The sequence below is a fragment of the Anastrepha ludens genome, chromosome 6, assembly GCF_028408465.1.
Source record: "Anastrepha ludens isolate Willacy chromosome 6, idAnaLude1.1, whole genome shotgun sequence".
Taxonomy (NCBI): domain Eukaryota; kingdom Metazoa; phylum Arthropoda; class Insecta; order Diptera; family Tephritidae; genus Anastrepha; species Anastrepha ludens.
Window position 1 is genome coordinate 20568557 of NC_071502.1, and position 21889 is coordinate 20590445.

Genomic DNA, 21889 nt, shown 5'->3' on the forward strand with positions numbered 1-21889 from the left:
CGAATCGCGAAAATAAGCTTAATCGTTCAAAGCAAACATTTTTGTTATTTTCCTTATAAAACTAGTGAGTAAAGAAGTAAAAAAAAAAATTATATTACAGGGTCGTCGAGGTAAATCCGGAATGCTGAACTTAAAAACAAAACTATTGGATATTTACTCAAAAATAATTTTGTTTGCACTTAACTTTGTATAATGTACACATATCATAGTTGAATATTATTCAATGTAACCTCCATCTCGTGCAATTACCTGCTCCAGCCGGGACCTGAAGCGCCCACATGCGCGAGCTACCTCCTCTTTGTCGATTGTGGTCATCACTTCCTCGATGGTTGTCTTCAGAGCGTCCTTAGTGTTATGAGGCTTCGCGTTAACTTTTGCTTTGCTTTGAAGGTGGCCAAAAATCTGGTGACCAGTGGTAGGGTAGGTTATTCTGGAGCCAAGCCTGAGTCTTCTTTGCCTTGTGAGCAGGTGCGGAGTCCTGCTGAAACACATATTCTCTTCCAGCAGCCACGGGGTCCATCCAGGGTTTAACAACTTGGGTTTTTTTTGTAACCAAACCACTCAATTATCTCTTTAGGGCTTTTTCCGGCGCGAAGTGACTCTAGTATCGCAGATCTTCTGTCCTGCTCTCGACTCATCGTTTCACTAGCACTTCCTCCGGCACTCCAATGTCAATCAGGAAACAATACACCAAAAATATGTCCCTTTATCAGCGGTTTTAGACTTAACGCTACTGCTCCAGAGCTTTCGAAATGTTTTCCGGATTTACCTCGACGGCCCTGTACAATTTAGGAGTTATGTTGGAATAATTTGCAGCCATCATAAAATGTTATCGGGTTGAACTCAAAATTTGGCCACTTTTTATTCTTTGAAGAAAAAACACAAAATTTTAAATTTTGAAGTTAAAATAAGGACAACCCTAATACTCACAAGTACATGCACATATATTTATACAAGATGCAGAAGATTGTTGCATGAACTTTATTAAGTAGTCACATTTTGATGGTTCATTAATCTAAGTAATTGCTTTTTAATTACAGTTTCCATTAACAAGTTATACTGCTTCAACTACCAGCCAGCCAAGGATGACTTCCCAAAGTCATCAGGCTGGGATTTCTTCAAGTTGGAAAATGAGTTCCGGCGTATGCGAGTGCCAAACGACATTTGGACATTATGCACTTTGAATATGAACTACGAGTTATGTGATACGTATCCGCGGCAAATTTATGTGCCACAAGAAGCCAACACAGCTATGTTGATTGGTAGTTCACGCTTTCGTTCCAAAGGCCGCCTACCAGCGCTTACCTACTTGCACTCGAATAAGGTGAGTAAATACTGCAAAGTGTGAGACATTTTTAAATCTTGATAAATTGACTCTGTTACCATCTGAACATTGAAAGAATGTGTGCGCATACCTACTACTACTGTCTGTATGTATGTATTAAAGAAGTGTGTTCTTGATGCCATCAGTACCTATGTGAGTGTACGTGTGTACCTCTCAGTGACGCAAACACATTCATTTATTGACCAAGTCAATAGAAAAGAAAATCGTGCTGTGCCGTAAAGAACATCTACTGAACAGTCTGTCTGATCGGTCACTTAATCATATAACGCTTTGTACATGTCAATGAAACTGGTGGTGCTGTGCTAGCCAGTCAATCAGCCACAAGTCTATTACATGCCTTCGCCTTGCTGCTATGGCAATCAATGAATAGGCAAATGCATTCAGTTGTATCTGTCCATTGTCTTCTTGCCCATTGTTTTCGCACAATGCGCAAACATGTTACGAAATTGAAGAGTAAATGCCCTTTTAGTTCATCAATAACACACTGGCATTTGCATAAACCACTATTGGATTACGTAGCGGCAAAGTAGATTGTTGATTGCAGTAACTGCCACCCTTCAGAGCCGATGAGGCAGACACACTTAGAGTCGTTTTCTCAGCAAACCTCTCACTTTGCAAGACATTTTATCGTGGCGCTAAACCTATTTTCGCTCGTAAAATTTTTCAGATAGTCTTAAAGTGGCTTACCAATGCGGATTAGTGTACAAACAGCGAACAGCTGTTAGTCGATTTGAGTTCAAATTGTAATTGTGTTTGACGGATTGCTGAGAAAACTAAAAGAGTAAAAGGGCAGTTTAAAGTAAGGAATAATTTATCGTCTAAGTTAATAAAGCTAACTCTATTGGTAAGATAAAAAGCGGCGCTTTAACGTCTAAAAGACATAATGTGACGTCTTAGCAGCTTTTAACTTGCTTCAGTTCACTGAATTTGTAAAGGCGTGCCGACTAGAGTCGGATGATTCCCCGGACTCTGACTGCGTAGGAGGTTTGTGTCTCCTACTTGCTGGAGATGGCACGCGATCTTGCTGCTCGGTTACTGGCGCTACAGGTAACAACTGATCTTGTCTAGGCAGCACGACAGTCGGTTCAACATAACCGGAAGGACCCGGATTTAGGACTGTCACTTCAACAGCATTCCTAGTATATGCACGGGGAATGTGTATGCTGCTACAACAACAACAACCGCTAGCAGCAGTTGCTGCTCTTCGAGGATCTCTCGACGACTGAAAAATGATCTTGAAGTCAATCCTTACAAGATCCTAAAGACGCATGATCTCACACCAAGGCAGCAACAAGTCAGACTTGAGAGAGCGAAGGAGTTGCTTCGCTTGGCCGAAAGCGGTCAATTTACGAACATTATGTTTTCTGACGAGAAAGTTTTTCAAATTGAGCAATTCCTAAACTCCCAAAACGATAGAGTTTATTTGACCGACCATTCATAGGAGAATTTGAGTCATCGATTGGTCACCAGGAGGCAACACCTGTCACAGGTAATGGCTTGGGCAGATGGGCGCTCTCTAATTATTTTCATCGAACCTGCCGTGAAGGTAAATGCGAAATATTATCGGGAAAGTATTCTGGAGGTTGCTTTGAAGTCGTGGGCGGACAAATATTTTGGTGGCAGGCCATGGACGTTTCAAAAGGACTGGGCACCGTCTCACATAGCTCGAGGGAACCAAGAATGGCTAAAACACAACGTTCCGAACTTCCATTGCGTCCACACAATGGCACTCAAATTCACCAGACGCGAATCCGATGGATTTTTCTCTTTGGGCCATTTTGGAGACCAAGAAGCGAACTGAAAGATTCACCAGTCTCGAGACTCTGAAAAAGGCCATTGTCCGCGAGTGGACCAAAAAAACCAGCAAGTCATATTCGGGCAGCTTCCAATTCGTTTCTGGACCGTCTCAAGGTCATAGTCAAGGCAGAAGGTGGTCATATCGAGCAAAAGTAAATTGATTCTTCATTTTTTATTATTTTCACACATTTTTTACTTTAAATTGAATAAAAATAATTTTCCGAACAAAATTTATGGCCTTTTGAATTGGTTACACTTCGAGTGCCAGATCCTGTATCTGGGCAATAGCAGTGCGTTCAAATAGCAAATTCATTGAAAAAAGTCAGATTTGGGGAAGAAAAAACTAAATAATTTTGCACCACAATAGCGCATCATCTCATCAAGCAATCGTTGAGAACGAATTTCTGGCCACGCAATAAATATAATCGAAGAACCGCCGATTTAAACTCACCTGCCTTTTTTTTATTGACCAATTCGCACTACTTTTTGCACAGCATAGAGCAAGAATTAAAAACAAAAACACTTGAAAAAAATATTGTAAATTAATTTTGCAAAGGTAAAATTTTTAACATTTCTATACGGCTAAAACTTTAAAATCTTAAAAAAAATGTTGTTATTTTAACCAAAAGGCAGCTCGTAAGCACACTTTTCTGTGCATAGGTTCAAATGCACTTATCTACTACTTCAACTATTGTAAACTTTGCTAATTACAAATTTATGAAATGTTAAAAAATCGCATTTCTATGGCCTTGCCCACACACACACAAAAAAAATATATATTAAAACTACAGCATAAACAGTTCCGGTGCATTAATATTAAATGTGAGTGTAAATTTGCATTCAGACAACTAAGTAAATATTCATATGCAGAACTTACTTTTGTAGTGTTATTTTATTTACCCCCTCCTCTTTTCTACCACACTTGTCGCCCTTTTCATGCAGGCATCAATCTGCCGCTGTAGTCAGCCATTGTCGGGCTTCAGTGCGCGCTGTTTGGAAGATGAGCAGATGCTGGAAGCTATACGCAAAACGAACCCCAACACCGACTATATGTACGTTGTGGACACTCGACCGAGGGTAAGTGATATATACATATGCACACACTTGTATTTAATTCGCTCTACGTATTCGAATAAGGAATGCACAAGTGCAGACATGCGGCATCACTACGAATGCCACAGTCGTTGTTGCAAGTGCGCCCTACGGGATATGCAACCACTTAAAACTTTTGTACGTCGACAAATAGGCAGCAAATGTACATAGTTTTTAGTTTTATTCGTTTTTTTGTTGTTGTTGTTGTTCCTTTGAGAAAATAGTTAAAATATAAGCATTGTTTTTACACTCGGTGTAGGAAAACGACGTTTCTCAAAAAATCATAAAAATCTGCTGTGCGAAGTCGGCATAAAACTGTAGGTTTCACCATCAAATGTCCACACAACAAATTGGAAGATAGGCAAGGCCTTAAAGAGCATCAAAATTAACTGTATTAACTTAAATAATGCGAACTTTAGAGTCCAATCTGCAATCGCCTTGCCAATATTATATACCATAAACTAAGAAAGTAAGATTCTTTCTGGCAAAAAAACCATCATCCTATAAATCTTCAAAGTATTTTTAATAGAAAACTCGCTTAAGAAACTGACCCTTTGCGGTTCATGCCGCCTCAAGTCGGTGCTGCCAGTCTGGCGGCAAGATGTCATTAAGAGGAATTGAATTTTCAACACTTATAGGCCATCAACTAATTCAGTGTTTTCTAATATCCATATATTTTCTTTAAATCACTAATGGAGAAATAACTCCGAAAAGCTAAATTTGTTTCGACTAGTTGGTAGCCGAATGGGTTGGTGTGTGACTACCATTCGGAAATCAGAGAAAGAACGTGGGTTCGAAACTCGGTGAAACACAAAAATTAAGAAAAAGGCAGGCAATGGCAAACAAACCTCCGAGTGTAAAGCTCCTCATAAAAAAATATCTGCCGTTCGGAGTTAGCTTGAAACCTCCATTTGTGGAATAACATCAAGACGCACGCCACAAATAAGAGGAGAAGCTCGGCCAAACAACCAAAAAAGGGTATACGCACTAATTATACAAGGTGTGTTCAAAAAGTATCGCGAATTTTTAATTTTCGCAGGTTACGTATATTCGAATTTCAATTTTTTTGTGGCGATATGTTGGTAGAGTTCGGCCATTTGGAATGTTCAGTTAATTGTCGACAGCTGCTTTGCTTGCACGTGTTTCGGCTCGTTTTCGATTTTTACCTATTCAAAAAGATGAATCAAAAACCCTGTATCAAATTTTGTGTGAAAAACGAAATTAATTGCGCGGATGCATTCCGAATGTTGACTGTGTCATACGGAGAAGCTACTTTGGACCAAAGCAACGTTTATCGGTGGTACAAAATGTTCTCAGAAGGCCGAGAAAATGTGAACGACGAAAAGCGTGGCGGACGCCCGAGCACTTCAACAACAGACGAAAAAATTGATGAAGTGAAGAAAATGGTATTGGCCAATCGTCGAATCACCGTTAGAGAAGTTGCTGAGGACCGAGACATATCGATTGGCCCGTGCCATTCGATTTTTTTTTTTTTTTTTGAATGATTTGGACATGAGACGGGTCGCCGCAAAACTCGTACCAAGACTGCTCAATTTCGACCAAACGCAGCATCGCTTGAGCATTGCTAATGAGAGGTTGGACTCTCTCCGCGACGACCCAAATTTGCTCCAAAGGGTCATAACTGGTGCCGTGGAAACCAAAGCTCAATCATCTCAATGGAAGCTGCCGCACGAACCAAGACCGAAAAAAGCGCGCCAAGTTCAGTCGAATGTAAAAGTTTTGCTTACCGTTTTCTTTGACTGCAGGGACGTTGTGCATCATGAGTTCTTGCCACAGGGTAAAACGGTCTATAAGGAATATTACCTGCAAGTTATGCGCAATTTGCGCAAAGCAATCCGCCAGAAACGCCCGGGCTTGTGGAAGAATAAAAATTGGCTCTTGCATCACGATAACGCCCCAGCTCACACATCGTTGCTTGTGCGCGACTTTTTGGCCAAAAACAACACACTAATGATGCCACAGCCAGCGTATTCCCCAGATCTGGCCCTCTGTGACTTTTTCTTGTTCCCGAAACTGAAGAGGCCCATAAAAGGACGACGCTACCCAACGATTGACGAGATAAAGACGGCATCGAAGGAGGAGCTGAACAAGATAAAAGATCTCTCTATCCGCAAACTAGAGTTTGAGGGTCGTGCTAGGGCAATCTTTCCAAATAGGCAGAATTGGATCGAGGGGAAAATCTGCACCGAAGCTTGCACCTCTGTCTTCACTGACGCTTCCAAGATGGACTCGGGAGTCGGAGCAGTGGTTTTCTCTAAATCAGCCAATTTTTTTACCTCCTTTAAACGGCCGAATACTGTTAGTGTTTTTCAAGCAGAAGTCTTTGCGATCCTGCAGGCATGCAAAATGCTTAGAGAACGCGGGAGCGAGGTAGATATTACCATTATCTCCGATAGTCAAGCCGCGATTAAGGCTCTAACGACGCCATGGTGCAGAACGAAATTAGTAAACTTCTGTAAGGTGGAGATCAAATCTCTTGGGTGTGCAGATAACATTTCTCTGATCTGGCTTTCAGGACATAGGAACAGAGGGGAAATGAAATTGCTGATTAACTTGCCAGGAAGGGGACTGAACTAGCCTCAGAGACCTCCTACCCAGTCATCGGCATCCCCCTGACAGTTGTTCAAAGGGAACTGCACAAATTATTTCTCAGGAAAGCGCCGAAAAGATGGAGCTCCATTTCTTCATGTGCTATTTCGAAAACCCTCTAATGTGCGGACGACTCTGAAAGTCTTGGGAACTCCTCGCCATTCAATTTCCAAACTCGTAGCTGTGTTTACCGGTCACTGGACGATCGTCACTCACGCGGAAAAGCTAGGGTTACCATTTAACCCCCATTGCAGAAGCTGTGGGGACCTTTCAGAGAAGGAGATTATAGACTTTTTCTCTGTAAATGTAAACGTCTGAATTTGGCAGCTAGACGACTAGCCAAACCTAAATCCAATCAAACTCCTCCATTACATCAACAGCTCTGGCTGGTTGTAGATATCTGTCTGCTGGAGCTCTCATAATGGTATCAAAACGGCGCTTTAGTGCTACTTGAGGAGTGCCAGACCGGCACTTCAACCATTTCACCTATCTACCTATAGTTTTATAGCCGAGTGAATTTTATTTTTCGAAGTCAAGTTCCAAGTGACTATAAGATACCGTTGACTTTAGGCCATTTTTTTTTTTTGTTTTGTTAACCTCTTCTGAATTAAATTTAAAAAGTGTTTTCCGTGGACATTGAAATCTGCTAGTTATTGTTCACAAGCTATTCAGCAAATCAAGTAAAGAGTAATGATGCCCAGGCTTTGCTAAAACACCCGATTTATTTGCTCATTTACCAATATTAATGGCTTTATGTAAACTTCCTTCATTAAAAGAATAACGTTCTCTGCCAACAGATTAATGCTATGGCCAACCGCGCTGCGGGCAAGGGTTATGAAAACGAAGCTTTTTATGAGAACATCAAATTCCATTTTCTGGGTATAGAAAATATTCACGTGCAACGCACCAGCTTGCAAAAGTTAATTGAAGCATGCGAACAAAAGACACCCACAATGAGTGGATTCCTAAACTCATTGGAATCATCTGGCTGGTTGAAAAATATTCGTTCTATTTTGGATACATCCAGGTAATTAAAATAAAATATTTGGAATCTTTTGTCCTTTTTACATATTTCTAAGAAGTAAACGAGTTTTAAGTCTGACGCAACAAGTTTGTGTTTGTGACGAAACCTGACATCATTGGTTGTACCAGACAACGACATTGGACCGGTTCAACGAATATTGGTTCTACAAAATCGGACTGCTTCAAACTAATGGCTACGACCAAGGAGCACGTGAAACACAAAATGCAAGTTTTATGTGCTTACCACTAATTAATTCTAACATAGTTGATATTTTAAACTTGAGATGTCTCGGTTTTTCTTGCATAAAACATGTTTATCTATTTTATTATGGAAATAAATGGCTTCTTCCCTGATAACCGGCTTTTCTTAAGACTTCTGTCAGTTGAAGCTGTAATATATGGGGTCTTTCAAAAGTGATGCCTAGATGTCAGTAGTGCATAATTCCCTGACGGTACCTTTTTTAGACAGACAGTACAATTATACACGATAGTTCAATATTATTGATGAAAATGGTCAATCTTTATGAACAACTTTTCGCAATTCTCTGATGGGATGATTAATTTTGCGCCACCTGTATATTTTTGTTTATTGTAAACTGTTATGCCCTATACTTGTTTCCATAATATTTTACACCTTTGCTATTTTTTTCTCAAATCTACGTAGCTTCATTGCAAGTGCTGTGGACAAAGGTGTATCGGTGGTGGTGCACTGTTCGGACGGATGGGATCGTACAGCGCAAGTGTGCTCATTGGCTGCACTAATGTTGGATCCTTACTACAGAACCATCAAAGGATTTCAGGTAAATCATCAATTTGGAAATAAAGTTAAATTTTTACTAATAATTCTTATTTTAATTATACGTCCAACTAGGCTTTGATTGAAAAAGACTGGCTGGCATTTGGTCACAAATTCAGTGAACGCTGTGGTCACGTGCAAACCGATCCGCGTGAGGTCTCACCGATATTCACACAGTTTTTGGACTGCACCTGGCAGTTGATGACGCAACGCAGTGATGCTTTTGAATTCAATGAACGTTTCCTGCTTATTCTGCACGATCACGTGCATTCGTGTCAGTTTGGCACCTTTGTGGGCAACTGTGAGAAGGATCGGCTGGATTTGAAGCTTTCCGAACGCACATTTTCTTTGTGGGGTTTCATGGCCAATCACTTGAATGAATATATCAACCCGCTGTATAAGCCAGATGTTGATGAAACAATCAAAGCTAATCTGGCGCCGCAATGCATTAAGTAAGTGACGCCATGCCATTTGTTAGGAAACCAAAAGTGAAAATAAGTTTGCTGAATATGAATTTAATTATGTTTTGTAGATTTTGGCGTGGTATGTTTAGTCGGTTCGAAAGCGGCGTACATCCACGTGAACCGCTTAGCGACTTACTGCTTGTTAGTAAGGATCATTGCACCTCGTTGGAGGATCATGTGCAGCATTTAACGAAGGTGAAATAATAATTTGTATTCTTCAAGCAAAATGCATTTTATTAATCTCTATAATAAATATTAATAAACATTTCTTATGCTCGATAGCGCATTGCAAGCTTCAAAAACTATATTTCCAAATCAGCAAGGAAATTACAAGATGCCACCGCTAAAACTTACAAGGAGCCTGCACCAGCAGAGATCAATGACAACAAGTGCGTACACAATGCACATATAAAGCAACGGTCATCTCAATATTATTTTTTATATTTTCAATATATTTCTTAAGGTACAATTACGATAAGAAGATGAGCGAACTTTCTTCTGCGGACGATGATCATCCACTCAAACCAGCAGAAATGTCATTTGCGAACCTTTCGGTAACTATAAATCAAAATAAAATATTAGCATGCGCACATATATGTATGTATGTAGGTAGATATGTATAAGTAAATGTATATTGGCTGTATTTTATTTAATAGTTGAACGAACGCATTGATGCCACAAGTATTAGAGAGGAAATTAATTCCGTAGCTGTTGATTGGAAATCGATGCGCAACGTGACAGCCTGTTCATGCTCAACACCTTTTGATCAATTCAGCAAGAAGGTAAGTTAAGCTAGCCAAGATTTGTAGCCAACAACTACTTACAATAAATAATGTTCGATTTCAAGTCCACTCGATTTATTATCCTACAAAAATTAGATGATCGAAACTAATACAAAAATACATACAAAATTCTCTTACCCAAAATATTGAAAGCCGCAGTGCTCGGGTTAACATGAAACACAAAATGAGAGAAACAAGTTTTTTTCTAATATCGGTCGCCACTTGGCAGGCATTGAATGACAAACATCCGAATGTATTTCTGTCGTGAAAGAGTTTCGTTTAAAAAGCCGTTTCGGCGTTCGAGGTGATATAAAATTGTAAATCTCTCCATTTGTGGGACAACATCAAATCGCACACCACAAACAGAAGAAGGAGCTGGGCGAAACACCCAACAAAGATATTTTTATTATTATAGTAGGCCTCTTCTTTTCACCAAGCCTTAGAAAGTGGCGTATAGATGAAGCGAGTGGTATAAATGAATATTGTCGGAGTCAGGGGAATCAAAAAAATATTATTTAAAATAGCCAAAGAGTTAGTACATGAACAGAAACTTCGCCAATAGCTTAGTTTTATTTCGCGCAATTTTGGCTTTTCTAATAAAGTCTATTAAAACGCTTTACCACTGGCGACTCAGGTAATATCGGAAGTCGAAAATTTCTTGTAGAAATTTCTTGCTAGAAAAGCTTAACCCTTTGGGGACGGAGCCGCTCGACAGCCGAGCGTTGCTGAGGACGAGAGGTATTGGAATACGCAGTAAAGAAAATAAATGAAAACTAAAACTAAAGCTTTATTTAAGACAAGAAAAATTTTCATAAAATCAAAAATAATTATAAACAAATTGAAAAAAAAAAGTTTGTTTGTATTTATGTATACGTTTTATATTCCGACATTGTGTGGTAATACAACACGACACGTGTCCCCAAAGGGTTAAAAGGGTTAAATCTACGTTGATCAAACGCAGGGCTATAGTGTTTGAATGAGCTCGTTCAATGTTCATCGGAGTGCGCTTTCATAGCATCCGTGGCCTAAGCTTACAAAAACGCGCGTCTATAAATGATCATAAATCTATAAAAAATCATGAAACTAATTTGAACCTGCAACAAATCAAAAATGGCTCAACCGATTAGATTAATGTTTTTCTATAAGACTTTGATATGTTTCCTACCACTCACAATCAAATTTATGAATTATCTCTTATTGCTGTTTAAATTTTCAAAACACTAGAAACATTTTTCAAAAACTCCAAACATTTTTCAAGAACACCAAACTCCACTAAGCGGGATAAGAGGGAGTAAGCAGGCAAAGCAATGATCAAAATCGCATGATCTCTGATTTCTATATCTTCTGTTGTTATTGTGTTGCTCACTATTTCGTATTTTCTAATATAGTATACTTAGAAAAATTCATGAAATCGTTACTTCCTAGGTTGTTCAATAAGTTTTGCGGTTCGGTAAGAGAGGACTTTGCTACTAGCCAATTTTTTTTTTGTTTTTTTTGTTTTGAAATGTTGGCACACTCTTCATATGAACGAAGTTTCATTTCAATCTGTCAATTCATTCTTGGTTTACAAGTCATTTAGTATCGACGTGTCACAATGGAAAAAATCAAGTATCGTGCGGTGATTGAATTTTTATTTTTGGAAAGTATGCCTAAAAGCAAAAGAAATTTTTGAACGAATGTTGAAAGTGAATAAGAACTCTTCGCTATCAATTCGTACAGTAGAAAAATGGACTGCTGAGTTTAAATGTGGTCGTAGAAGCCTTGAAGACGATCCACGTGCAGGGGGTCCAAAAACAGCAACAACACCAGAAATCGTAGAAAAAATACATGAAATCGTATTGGAAAATCGTCGAGTGACTGAAAGAGATTTAGTAGAAGCCCTAGGCATCTCATTGAGCATTGTGAGCAATATTTTTACTGAAGTATTGGGTTTCAAAAAGCTAAGTGCTCAATGGGTGTGCCGCAATCGCTAACAATGCAACAAGAACACATTCGAATACAACTTTCTGAAAAACATTGAGCGTTTTCGAAAGGATGAAAGAATAAAGTGAATTTTGTGCATCGATTCATCACTATGGATGATACTTGGGTCTATCGCTATGATCTTAAATCAAACAAAGAGGTTAAAGAGTGGTGTGAACCTGGTTCTTCGGCTCCAAAATGAGTTCGTATCCACAAATCGGCAAAGAAAGGGGTTAGAATCAGTTTTTTTTTTGTACTGCGTAAGGAATTTTGTTTGTGGATTACTTGCAAACTAGTACAACAATAAATTCTGAATATTATTGTAACCTCTTAGACCCCAGCTGAAGTAAAAAATTCGTGAAAAATACCTAGTTTCCAAAAGACATTTTTTTTTTTTCATCAGGGCAATGTACCGTGTCAGAAGATCATTTGGAAAATGGCTAAAATCCATTAATTAACGTTGAAATGGTTGGAGCACTCAACGTATACACCAGACTTGACCTCTAGCGACTTCCATCTGTTTCTAAACTTAAAAAAAAGTATGCGTGAATGGCGTTTTTCATTAAATGATGAGGTCAAAAGAGGTTAGGGGTAGTCAGAGGCCCGAAAAAATGATGATTTTCAATAAGTTTTTTTCAAGACAATTTCTTTATTTTACTAAAATGCATATAAAGCATCGACTTGAATTTAGCAAAATTTCAAAACAAAAATTAATACTTTTAAAAGTTATCGCTGTTTGGGTGGAGCCCGTTACTCCAGAAGTCCCTTGCGGTGATCATCACAAGATCTAAAATCAAGCGGGCGAGAGAAATTAGTTTTATTAATAGACAGTATTGTCCCTGATCGAAAGTGAAAATTAATTGTTTAAAAAAATTTTTGAAAAAGAATTCTTTGTTCAGACTCGAGTTTTTTATGTTTTTCAAAAGCAGTATAAATTTTATTGAAATCTACCAAGCGGTTTTTACTTTACAGTGATCACCAATTCAAAAAACATTGTTTTGAGAAAAACGCATTTAAAGTTTTGCTACTTGCTCTCGAACGCTCCGGAGCGCCCGAGCGCCCTTTGTTAATTGTGAATAACTCGAAAGTAAAGGGTGTTTTTTTAGAGGTTAGGTTTTCAAGATGAAATAAAACGTATATAATTTAATATTATGGCCAAGAATTTAGCTTTATTATAAAGATAATGGTTTGCCATTATGTTTTAAAAATGATTTCGGGCAAGTGGCCGCCGCGGCTGGCTCGAATAAATTCCAGCCGAGAGGCCCAATTTTCGACCACTTTTTGCAGCAATTGGGGCCGTAGTCAGCAATAACGAGCCGAATATTCTCTTCCAAGACGTCAATCGTCTCGGGCTTATCTGCGTAGACAAGCGACTTCACATAACCCCACAAGAAATAGTCCAGCGGTGTTATATCGCACGATCTTGGAGGCCACGCCACAGGTCCACGGCGCGAGATAATGCGCTCACCAAAAGTTTCCTTCAATAAATCGATTGTTGCGTTGGCTGTATGGCATGTAGCGCCGTCTTGTTGGAACCAAAGGTCGTCCACATCAACATCGTCCAATTCAGGCACGAAAAAGTCATTAATCATGGCTCTATAGCGCTCTCCATTGACTGTAACATTATGGCAGGCTTCATTTTTAAAGAAATATGGACCAATGATTCCCTCTGCCCATAGAGCACACCAAACAGTGACTTTTTGAGGATGTAACGGCGTCTCAGCAATGGCTTGTGGATTATGTTCACTGCAAATGCGACAATTTTGCTTATTGACATACCCATTCAACCAAAAGTGAGCTTCATCGCTGAACAAAATTTTCTTGTGAAAATCGGGATCGGTGACCATCTCGTTTTGGGCCCATTCACCGAACGTGCGACGCGCTTGATCAGGTGTAAGTCTATTCATTATGAAATGGCAAACCAAACTGAGCATAAATCAAGTGGCAGCTGTCAAAAAGACCATCTACGAAAAAAGTAGTGCCAACTTGAAAACCTAACCTCTAAAAAAAACACCCTTTATTTGTCGTATTCACATCAAATTTTCACACAATATTTTTAAGATTTTATACTTTAAGAAAATGCAAAAAAAATCAAATTTTTTGAAGATTCTGACTACCCCTAACCCCATAATAGCTGTGGCAGCGTATTTTGCAACCCTTCCAGATTCTCACTTCAGGGATGGAATTCATAAATTGGAATATCGTTGGAACACTTGATAATATTGATGTTCAAATAATAAAATGTATTTCAAATCACAAAATTTTGTTTTTTCTTATCGAACCGCAAAACTTATTGAACAACCTAGTACGTCCAAATAAAAAAAAAATCCATTCACTATTAGCATACATACATATGAACATATAAGTACGTTTTCTGTAATAACGCACTATTTGCTTCCTTTTCATCCACAGACACATTGCTGGAAGTGCGGTGACATTTTTTGTGAACGCTGCATCGACAAAAGTATTCCTTTGCCGGGACAGGACAGCGGCAAGCCAGTGCCAGTGTGTCGTGCTTGCTTTCGACTCGTACAAAAGACCAGCCCATGAATGCGCAACTCCGTGAGTGACTGCAAGGGCGAGCTGTAAAGAAACAAAAATTCCTCGGGTGTGTTGCATAGTGAATGTTGCTTTTTGGTCAAGTCTGCAAGTCTGCTGCTGTGTTTAGCTTAGTGTAAGAGTGCACGTGGTCTAGAAATCTAATCTAAAGCGTTAAGCAATTCATTTGTATGCAAAGCGTGAAAGTGCAAGCGGATTTAGCAAAATGAAAAAAGTTAGATTAAATGAAGAACGCCTAAATAGCATTGAAAGGAAAAAAAAAAGAAAAAAAATAAATTAATTAAATAACAAATATGAGTGGCGAGGCGTTATATTAAAATTTGAAAATTTGTTGCATTTCTAGAGTATCTAAAAATCTCAAAACTACAGATGTACACATAAACATACAAAAAATTAAAAAACAAATTTGCTGTGTTTGACGTTCATCGGATATTTCAAATATTATATATATACCAAAGTAGCATTACATCATGAAGATCACAAAACAGCTCACTTTCCAATCCATCATTTAATTGTACCTAGAACTAAGAACCCAAGTGCTCTCCATCTCCAATATTACTATATACATATATACTTATATATCTACATACGCACGTAATGTAATGTGAATGTATCTAATTAAGTTTAAAACGCTGCTGAGTTCTAAAAGTGATTTGTATTCAAAGCGTTCAGGCATACTTTTGTTTAGTTTTAAAAACTTTTGTCGTCTTCCAGCGAAATTTCAATATTGGCCGCTCTCAACAATCGGTCGATAGGTATTTTCCAAAAGCTATGTCACTAATATCAAGATTGTGCTTAGTTTTTTAGTATTTTGTTAAAAAAGCAAATATTTAAAATTAATATTCGCATATTTTCAAAAAAAAAAAAAGTTCATAAAAGCGCGCTTCTGAACTGTTAAGTAATGCACAGTTCTTCACAATCATCATTGAATATTATATTTCCGGAATAATAAAAACAAAAAAAAAAACAGTCTATACTATTGGGTTAGCAACTAAGTAAATGCGGATTTTTTTAGAAAATCCAAGACAATTTTTTCATGGAGCTAAATAACTTTATTCTGTAATGTATTGCCATTTTGATCAATGACCTTTTGCCATCTTTCAGGCAGCATCATAATCCCACGTTCATAAAACTTCTGGTTTTTATTAGCAAAAAACTGAATCAGGTACGATTTGACATCATCATCATTATTGAAATTATCACCATTCAAGGAGTTTTGTAAAGATCGAAACAAAAAGTAATCAGATGGTGTAAGTTCAAGACTATTTGGTGGGTGTGGCAAAACATCCCAACCAAGCTCCCATATTTTTTAGCGAGTGGCCAAAGATGTGTGTGGCCTTGCATTATCATGATGGAATACAATACTTTTTCGATTTGTCAATTCGGGCCGCTTTTGTTTAATTTCGTTAATTGTTCAATGTAGACATCAGAATTGATCGTTCGATTGGGTGGTAAGAGTTCAAAGTAGACAATTTCTTTGTAATCCCACCAAACTGATAACAAAACCTTCTTTTGATGAATATCAGCTTTTGATGTGGTTTCAGTTGGTTGTTGTTGTTGTAGCAGCACCTTTGCCCTGTTAGTGTATCGTAATCACCGGTCGTCTTCGTCTAGTTCATCTAACGGTAGGCCCAGGAAACTAGCTGTTTCTACGGGTTGCGTTCAGAGGGAGAAGGGTGTTAAATGAGTGGGCTGAATGGGGCATGTGAAAAGGTGGTTAGTGTCGTGCGGGGTGCCTTCACATGCTGGACATATGTTTAGTATGTCGGGGTCGATTCTGGATAGGTAGGAGTTTAACCTGTTACAGTATCCAGAACGTAATTGTGCCAAGATTACGCGGGACTCTCGGGGATAATGGAGCTCTTCCTCTGCAATCGGTGGTGGTTGAACTCCGATAACGGCATTCGGGGGTCGGGAGGTTTAGAAGGTGATGAGAGTCTCCCGATGAATGTCGTTTATGGCCTGTCTGTACACTGTCCGATCCAGTAACTGTCTGTTTGTTAGGTTTGAGATCTCGTCCGCGTAGTTGAGGAAATGCCTCCTGATGTGCCTTGCAGGTGGCTCAGGCTCGAGCAGGTGTCTGCATGGGTGAGGCTGGTTTGAGTTCATGAGCCAAGTTGTTTTAAGTGATTTTGAATGCATGTATTTGATGCATGAAGCTTCTCGGCAATCTCACGTGTTGTACTGTAACGATCCGAATCGATTATTGCTTTGATTAGGGCGTCATCAACTGCAACTGCACGACCAGAGCGTTTTTCATCTTTGTGTGAAAAATCACCAGAACGAAATTTGTCAAACCAATTTTGACACTGCCGTTCTTTTAAGGCTTCGTCACCATAAACAGCACATAACTTTTTATGATGCGATGCGGTTTGCCCTTTGGGGAAATAAAAAAGCAAAATTTGACGTAAATGTTCATTTTGATTTTCCATTTTTCAACGAACGCCAAACGAAAACTACGCAACCGATCAAAAAACTTTTTTCCTGATTGACAGCTGAATTGCCAACTATCAAAAAAAACAAAATGTGTTTTACATTTGTACTACGTCTGCAAACTTACAAATTCAACTTAAGCCTTCTATGAGTGAAATCCGCAATTACTCAGTTGCCAACCGAATATAACTGTGAAGTCCAATTACAAAAACATTTCATTTTCACTGATTTTTTTTTTTTTTTTTTTTGTATTTGCCTTGCTTTGTACAAGTCAAGTCAAAAACGCATGGATTCACTAGCGCGAAAGAACTCTACAAAATTAGCGTCAAATCTGCACAATTTTGCTGCCTTTCACATACCAAGGGTAAACTATGGTAGTGGCAGGTTTTGCTGTAGCTCTTTTTAATTGAAAAAAATAGTTACTCATTTAATTTTTTTTTTTTATTATTTACTAGAAGTTCAATTGAAAAATGCAATCGCAGAAGTACAATTCAATCAGTCGTTATTCATTGTCTATTATACGGATACATACATAGATTTTAATCAAAATATGCAGTAGAATGAAATATTGGAAATTCAAAATAAAATATAATAAATGCTTAAACGCTCAAAACAAAACAAAAATCTCAATTTTTTCCACGACAAGCGCCTACGCAGGATAGTCGTCACTCCAATAACATTCACAAACAAAAAAATGTTTTAAGCTGAGTAAGTAATTTTATTGTAGATTGAAGTCATGTGCATTTAACTAATAAACAACTCTAGAAAGTAATAAAAAACGAACAGCAGCAAAGCCTCTAATAACCGATTTCGGTTGGTTTTATACGTAAAATCACCGGTACACTTGTGCATGGCAGTATAGAAACTTCGGTCACAACCGCCGTAACTAGTTCGGGTGGTGTAATATCGTACATCAGATTTAAGGGCGTCATTTTGTCTTTGGCCTGCCAATTCGCCAAGCTGCATTTATTGCTCCGTATTAGATCATCAGGATTGCCCAATTCATTGTAGACAATTGCATCGGTTTGTGAACGTTCGCTAAATTTGTGCGTTTCGCAACACACCAGCACGGGTACATTGAATGAGTGCGCCACTAGTGCAACTTGTGCGGTGCCGGTGCGTGCCATCACATAACCGTTAGCCAGTAATGCATGTGCGCCTAGCAGCACTTTTGTCGCTTCGGGCATTACAAAGCTTACGGCGTTTATGAGCACATAACTACAAGGTATCTCTTTCACAGTTAGACGACGCAAAAGTTCTTGGCCCTCACAGAAAGGACGCGAATCGACAACAATCACACGGAAATCAACACGCCGACGCTGTGCTTCCTCAAAAATGTATGTTATCAAGGATGAACTGTATTTGAAGAACAAAAAATAGGTCATTACTTGAAATGTACATTAAAATGTATATATGCCGCAATTTACCAGCCAAACGTGAGTATAACATCGCCATTTGAGATTTTTTCCTGCACAGAGTGACTAATGGCTTCGGCCGCCTTTCCGATCTGGTTCTCTATGTAAGTATCGATGAAACGGCACAAATTCTCTTTCAACTAGAAGCAAAACAAGCACAGCATTTACAAATACATGCATATATATAAAAGTAATAAAGGAATAATAGCTAGTGTACACGATTTCACCTACATCTGATTCCGCCTGATCAGTTGGCAATTGCGTGAGCACATGCTTTATATGTTTATATGCATTGCTGACGGATACCGCAAGCGGACGGCATTTCTGCAAGTGATCTACACTATTTGTTATTGTCGTTTCTAAGCTGCGTGCAAATTCTTTTTTTGGCGGCGTCTCAAAGTCTCTAATAACCTGTAAAATTTTGTATTATAATGTTTCTTGTACAATAAGCCCGAACACGTCATTTACCATTTTCAGCGCATTGAGAAAAGCAATGCAACGCGCATTTGAACCAACAACTGTGCGTTGAGCATACTGTTCCCCCAGACGTGTGATGCTTGGATGTATAAGTGGATTATTTAAAAACAAGCTGACGTCTTGACGCGCTTTTACCAAATGATTGAAGAGGCGCACTTTACAATCATTCCTGCGTGGAGACTTTGTTAAGGGACTAATGCTCGTCGTTGTTGATGAAGGACTAGCAGTAGCCGCTTTTTTTACTGGTGTATCTTTTGTGGAATTGGTGGCCTTCTTAGTATCACTGGCAGTCGCTGGCTTTTTTTGTGCAGCGATCATCTTTTGTGCTTTGGCCTCCCGTTGAGCTTCCTGCAAAGCGCGTCTTTCCGACTTACTTAAAGTTGGCTTTTTCTACAAATATCAGAAAGTTACCAAAAAAAAGAACAAAAACAACAGAAAAAATGCAGTTAAACCTTCTCTTCTGGTGCAGCGGTGGTGTCATTTTTTTGGCTAATTTTAACGGCATCTAATTGTGCTACTAGCTCAGGTACACCGGTAGCTTTAGCCGCTTTAAGCGCTTGTTTTGCTTTTTTCTTGCCCTCTCGTTCAGCTTTAATTTGTTCGCGCGTTTTATCATTGAGTGCGGGTGCATCGACATTGGTTGTATTCTGAGTTGTAAGGCATGCAATTTTCTCCTTCGTAGCACACTGAGCAGGTGCAACAGTTGTGCTTGAAAGTGGTGTGGGTACGGGTACTGGTGTTATTTGTGATCCAGAACCCAAAGCTTTTGTCTTCTTTGCTTGCTTTGCCAATTTTTTCGCTTCGCGCTGGGCCATAATATCTTCACGGGGTTTGCCGGCGGCAGGTGGGGTTGCAGTGGTGTCCGTAGGCATAACTTTAGTTGCTTTTATTGACTGCTCCCCAAATGTTGAATTATTTTCTCCCTGCAATAGTTTATTTTGACTGCTTGCTTGAGACTTCGAAGTTTCAGATTTTCTTAGAAGATTTGTGCGCAAAACCGTAGAAGACTTTAGTTCAAGTGTTTTCGCCTCGGAATTTAAAACATATCCAGATTCTAAGAGAACCAGCGATGCTGTGGGTGATTCCGCTTTCTTGCTGATTGAAAAGGTATCCCTTGTCGGAATGTGAGTTCCGTTTGTATTACCGGAGTTTGTTAAGAGCTCAAGAGTTGACTCTGACTCGGTTGTTAAAGACCTGATTTTATTCCGTCTGCGCTGACGTTGGCCCGGTCGTTTCTTTTTTTCTGCAGTGCTGCTTCCTCCAGTCTTTGTTTTTGGCTTTGTTTGAAGCTCCTAAGAAACAGACCCAAATTAATATTTTTTGATAAAAAATAGAGTTCAGTTGCGGAAAATGTATGCGAAAATAATAAATTAATCATATCAGGGTAAAATTAGAGAGGATTTATCAAATATATAACAGAAAAAAGGATAAGTGTACGATGCACCAATCACTTTTTTGAGCAGAAAATTCAATTTTTCCAATGACACTAACACGAAATGTTGGCTTAGTGTTTTTTTCGTTTACTAATCGAGTAGTTTTTAAGTTATTTGGGCGTCAAATTTGTACTAAGTGCACACATCGCTCGATTTTTCATTCCAAATTTTCGTTTGTGACACTTCCAGACAATTAAAACTTGTGAATTCGAAATCGGGACAATCAAAACAGAGACAATTTTAAAATTAATAATCTACATATAAACCATACCATTTAGCCTTTTCATTCATTTTTTTTTTTTCATTTCAGGTGTCTGCCGGAACTTCTAACCAAAATATGAGATATATTGATACAAATCAAATTTTGAAATCAAATAACTTAAAAACTCGTTTTCTGTGGGAAAGCTTTTCCCTTTTAGAATGTGTGAGACGCCCCCTACCTCCAGTATGACATTTTTTCCAAACGTGGTGCATTAATATAAAATTTTCCTAAAAAAATATGTACATATGCACACATGTATGTACCTTATTTTCCTGAATGCTGGACATATTTAAAATTCGTTTACCAGACTGAGCAGTGCAAAGATATTAAGAATATGTTAAAATTTAATTAAAACTATTTATTGATGCAACTCATCGTATAAACTTTGCAACTCCAAGGCACGGATAAATGATCGCAGATTTTTACATAAATACATATTTAATTAGGAAATTTACAATCACTTTCGCATGTAATATATCTTGGAACTACATAAATGTTTACCTCGCTTTTCTTTAAACAATTTTTATGCAAATTTTTATATTTTTAGCACTAAAATTTTCCATTATTTACCTGATAGAAATTTTCCCAAATTGCTCACGACAGCAGCTGAAAACTTAACTTCGCGGCGAATTCATATTTCCCTCGAAAATGTGAAAAACATCTACAGGGTGGTATTTCTATTAGCACATATCTCCGTTTGCAATGTGCCACCGCATGCGATCTGTAAATTTCGTGTAATGCAAAACAATTAATAACAATAGGTTTCTTAAATAAACAAAACGATACCGCAGCGCTAGTATCGAAGACTTTCAGCTGACGCAGTTATACTATTTTTTATACTTTACGTGGCCATTTGAACACATAACACTCAATTAAAAAAAATTTCTTTGCATTTTTGAACAAAAGAGCAAGGTTTGTTGAATGAAAAATTCAAAAATTTCGATAAATCAATCAACTGCTGCATTTATGCGCTAAAAAATAGGCGAACGGCAAAGATGATAGAATACAAGATTGGGCCTTCCAAATTCCCTATGTCGTCAGGCTCTATGAATTAACAAACAAAAGGAAGCGGAATTACTTGTTTATGAAGAGGAAGAGTAGGTGAAGCCAATAGAATCTACCAAATACAAGAAATTATGCACAAACACATACACTCTCTTACCACAGCGTCTTCGCCTTCCACAAAAAAACTGCTTTTGGAGGCTTTTATTATTTGTGCTTTCACAATTTGATTTGTTCGGTTAGTTTAAGGGCCACAAATCACAATATTACCAAGCCATTCACTGAATTTTTACAAATATGCAAGTTCTCCTCCTTTTGCTTATTTTTTCGTTTGCTTTGTATTTTTTTATTGGTAAGCGACCTGACGGCAGACGTGTCAAAATGCCAAAAAATAAAGTAATTAACTTCGAAAAAAAAGTACTAACACTTTTAAATTC

The 21889-nt window shown here is 38.4% G+C and overlaps 2 protein-coding genes across 3 annotated transcripts in view; one reads left to right on the forward strand and one right to left on the reverse strand.

The window, feature by feature from the left end:
- LOC128868492 (myotubularin-related protein 8) overlaps positions 1-15414 on the forward strand; it is a 50156-nt gene extending 34742 nt beyond the window's left edge. For both annotated transcript variants that reach the window (XM_054110639.1, XM_054110638.1), the window contains exons 4-13: positions 1041-1324; positions 4085-4219; positions 7642-7871; positions 8532-8667; positions 8739-9115; positions 9196-9322; positions 9410-9516; positions 9591-9681; positions 9784-9909; positions 14284-15414. In XM_054110639.1, the coding sequence (XP_053966614.1) occupies positions 1041-1324; positions 4085-4219; positions 7642-7871; positions 8532-8667; positions 8739-9115; positions 9196-9322; positions 9410-9516; positions 9591-9681; positions 9784-9909; positions 14284-14421 (1751 nt within the window). In that variant the 3' untranslated portion in view covers positions 14422-15414. The remainder of the gene's footprint in view (positions 1-1040; positions 1325-4084; positions 4220-7641; positions 7872-8531; positions 8668-8738; positions 9116-9195; positions 9323-9409; positions 9517-9590; positions 9682-9783; positions 9910-14283) is intronic.
- Positions 15415-17290: 1876 nt separating this feature from the next.
- Positions 17291-20931, reverse strand: LOC128868493 (translation initiation factor eIF-2B subunit delta). The gene is made up of 6 exons (XM_054110640.1): positions 20714-20931; positions 19208-20047; positions 18747-19145; positions 18510-18689; positions 18291-18418; positions 17291-18219 (listed from the first exon to the last, which is right to left on the reverse strand). The coding sequence occupies exons 1-6, from the start codon at positions 20735-20737 to the stop codon at positions 17661-17663; spliced, it is 2130 nt and encodes a 709-aa protein (XP_053966615.1). The 5' UTR covers positions 20738-20931; the 3' UTR covers positions 17291-17660.
- Between the last annotated feature and the right edge of the window lie 958 nt (positions 20932-21889).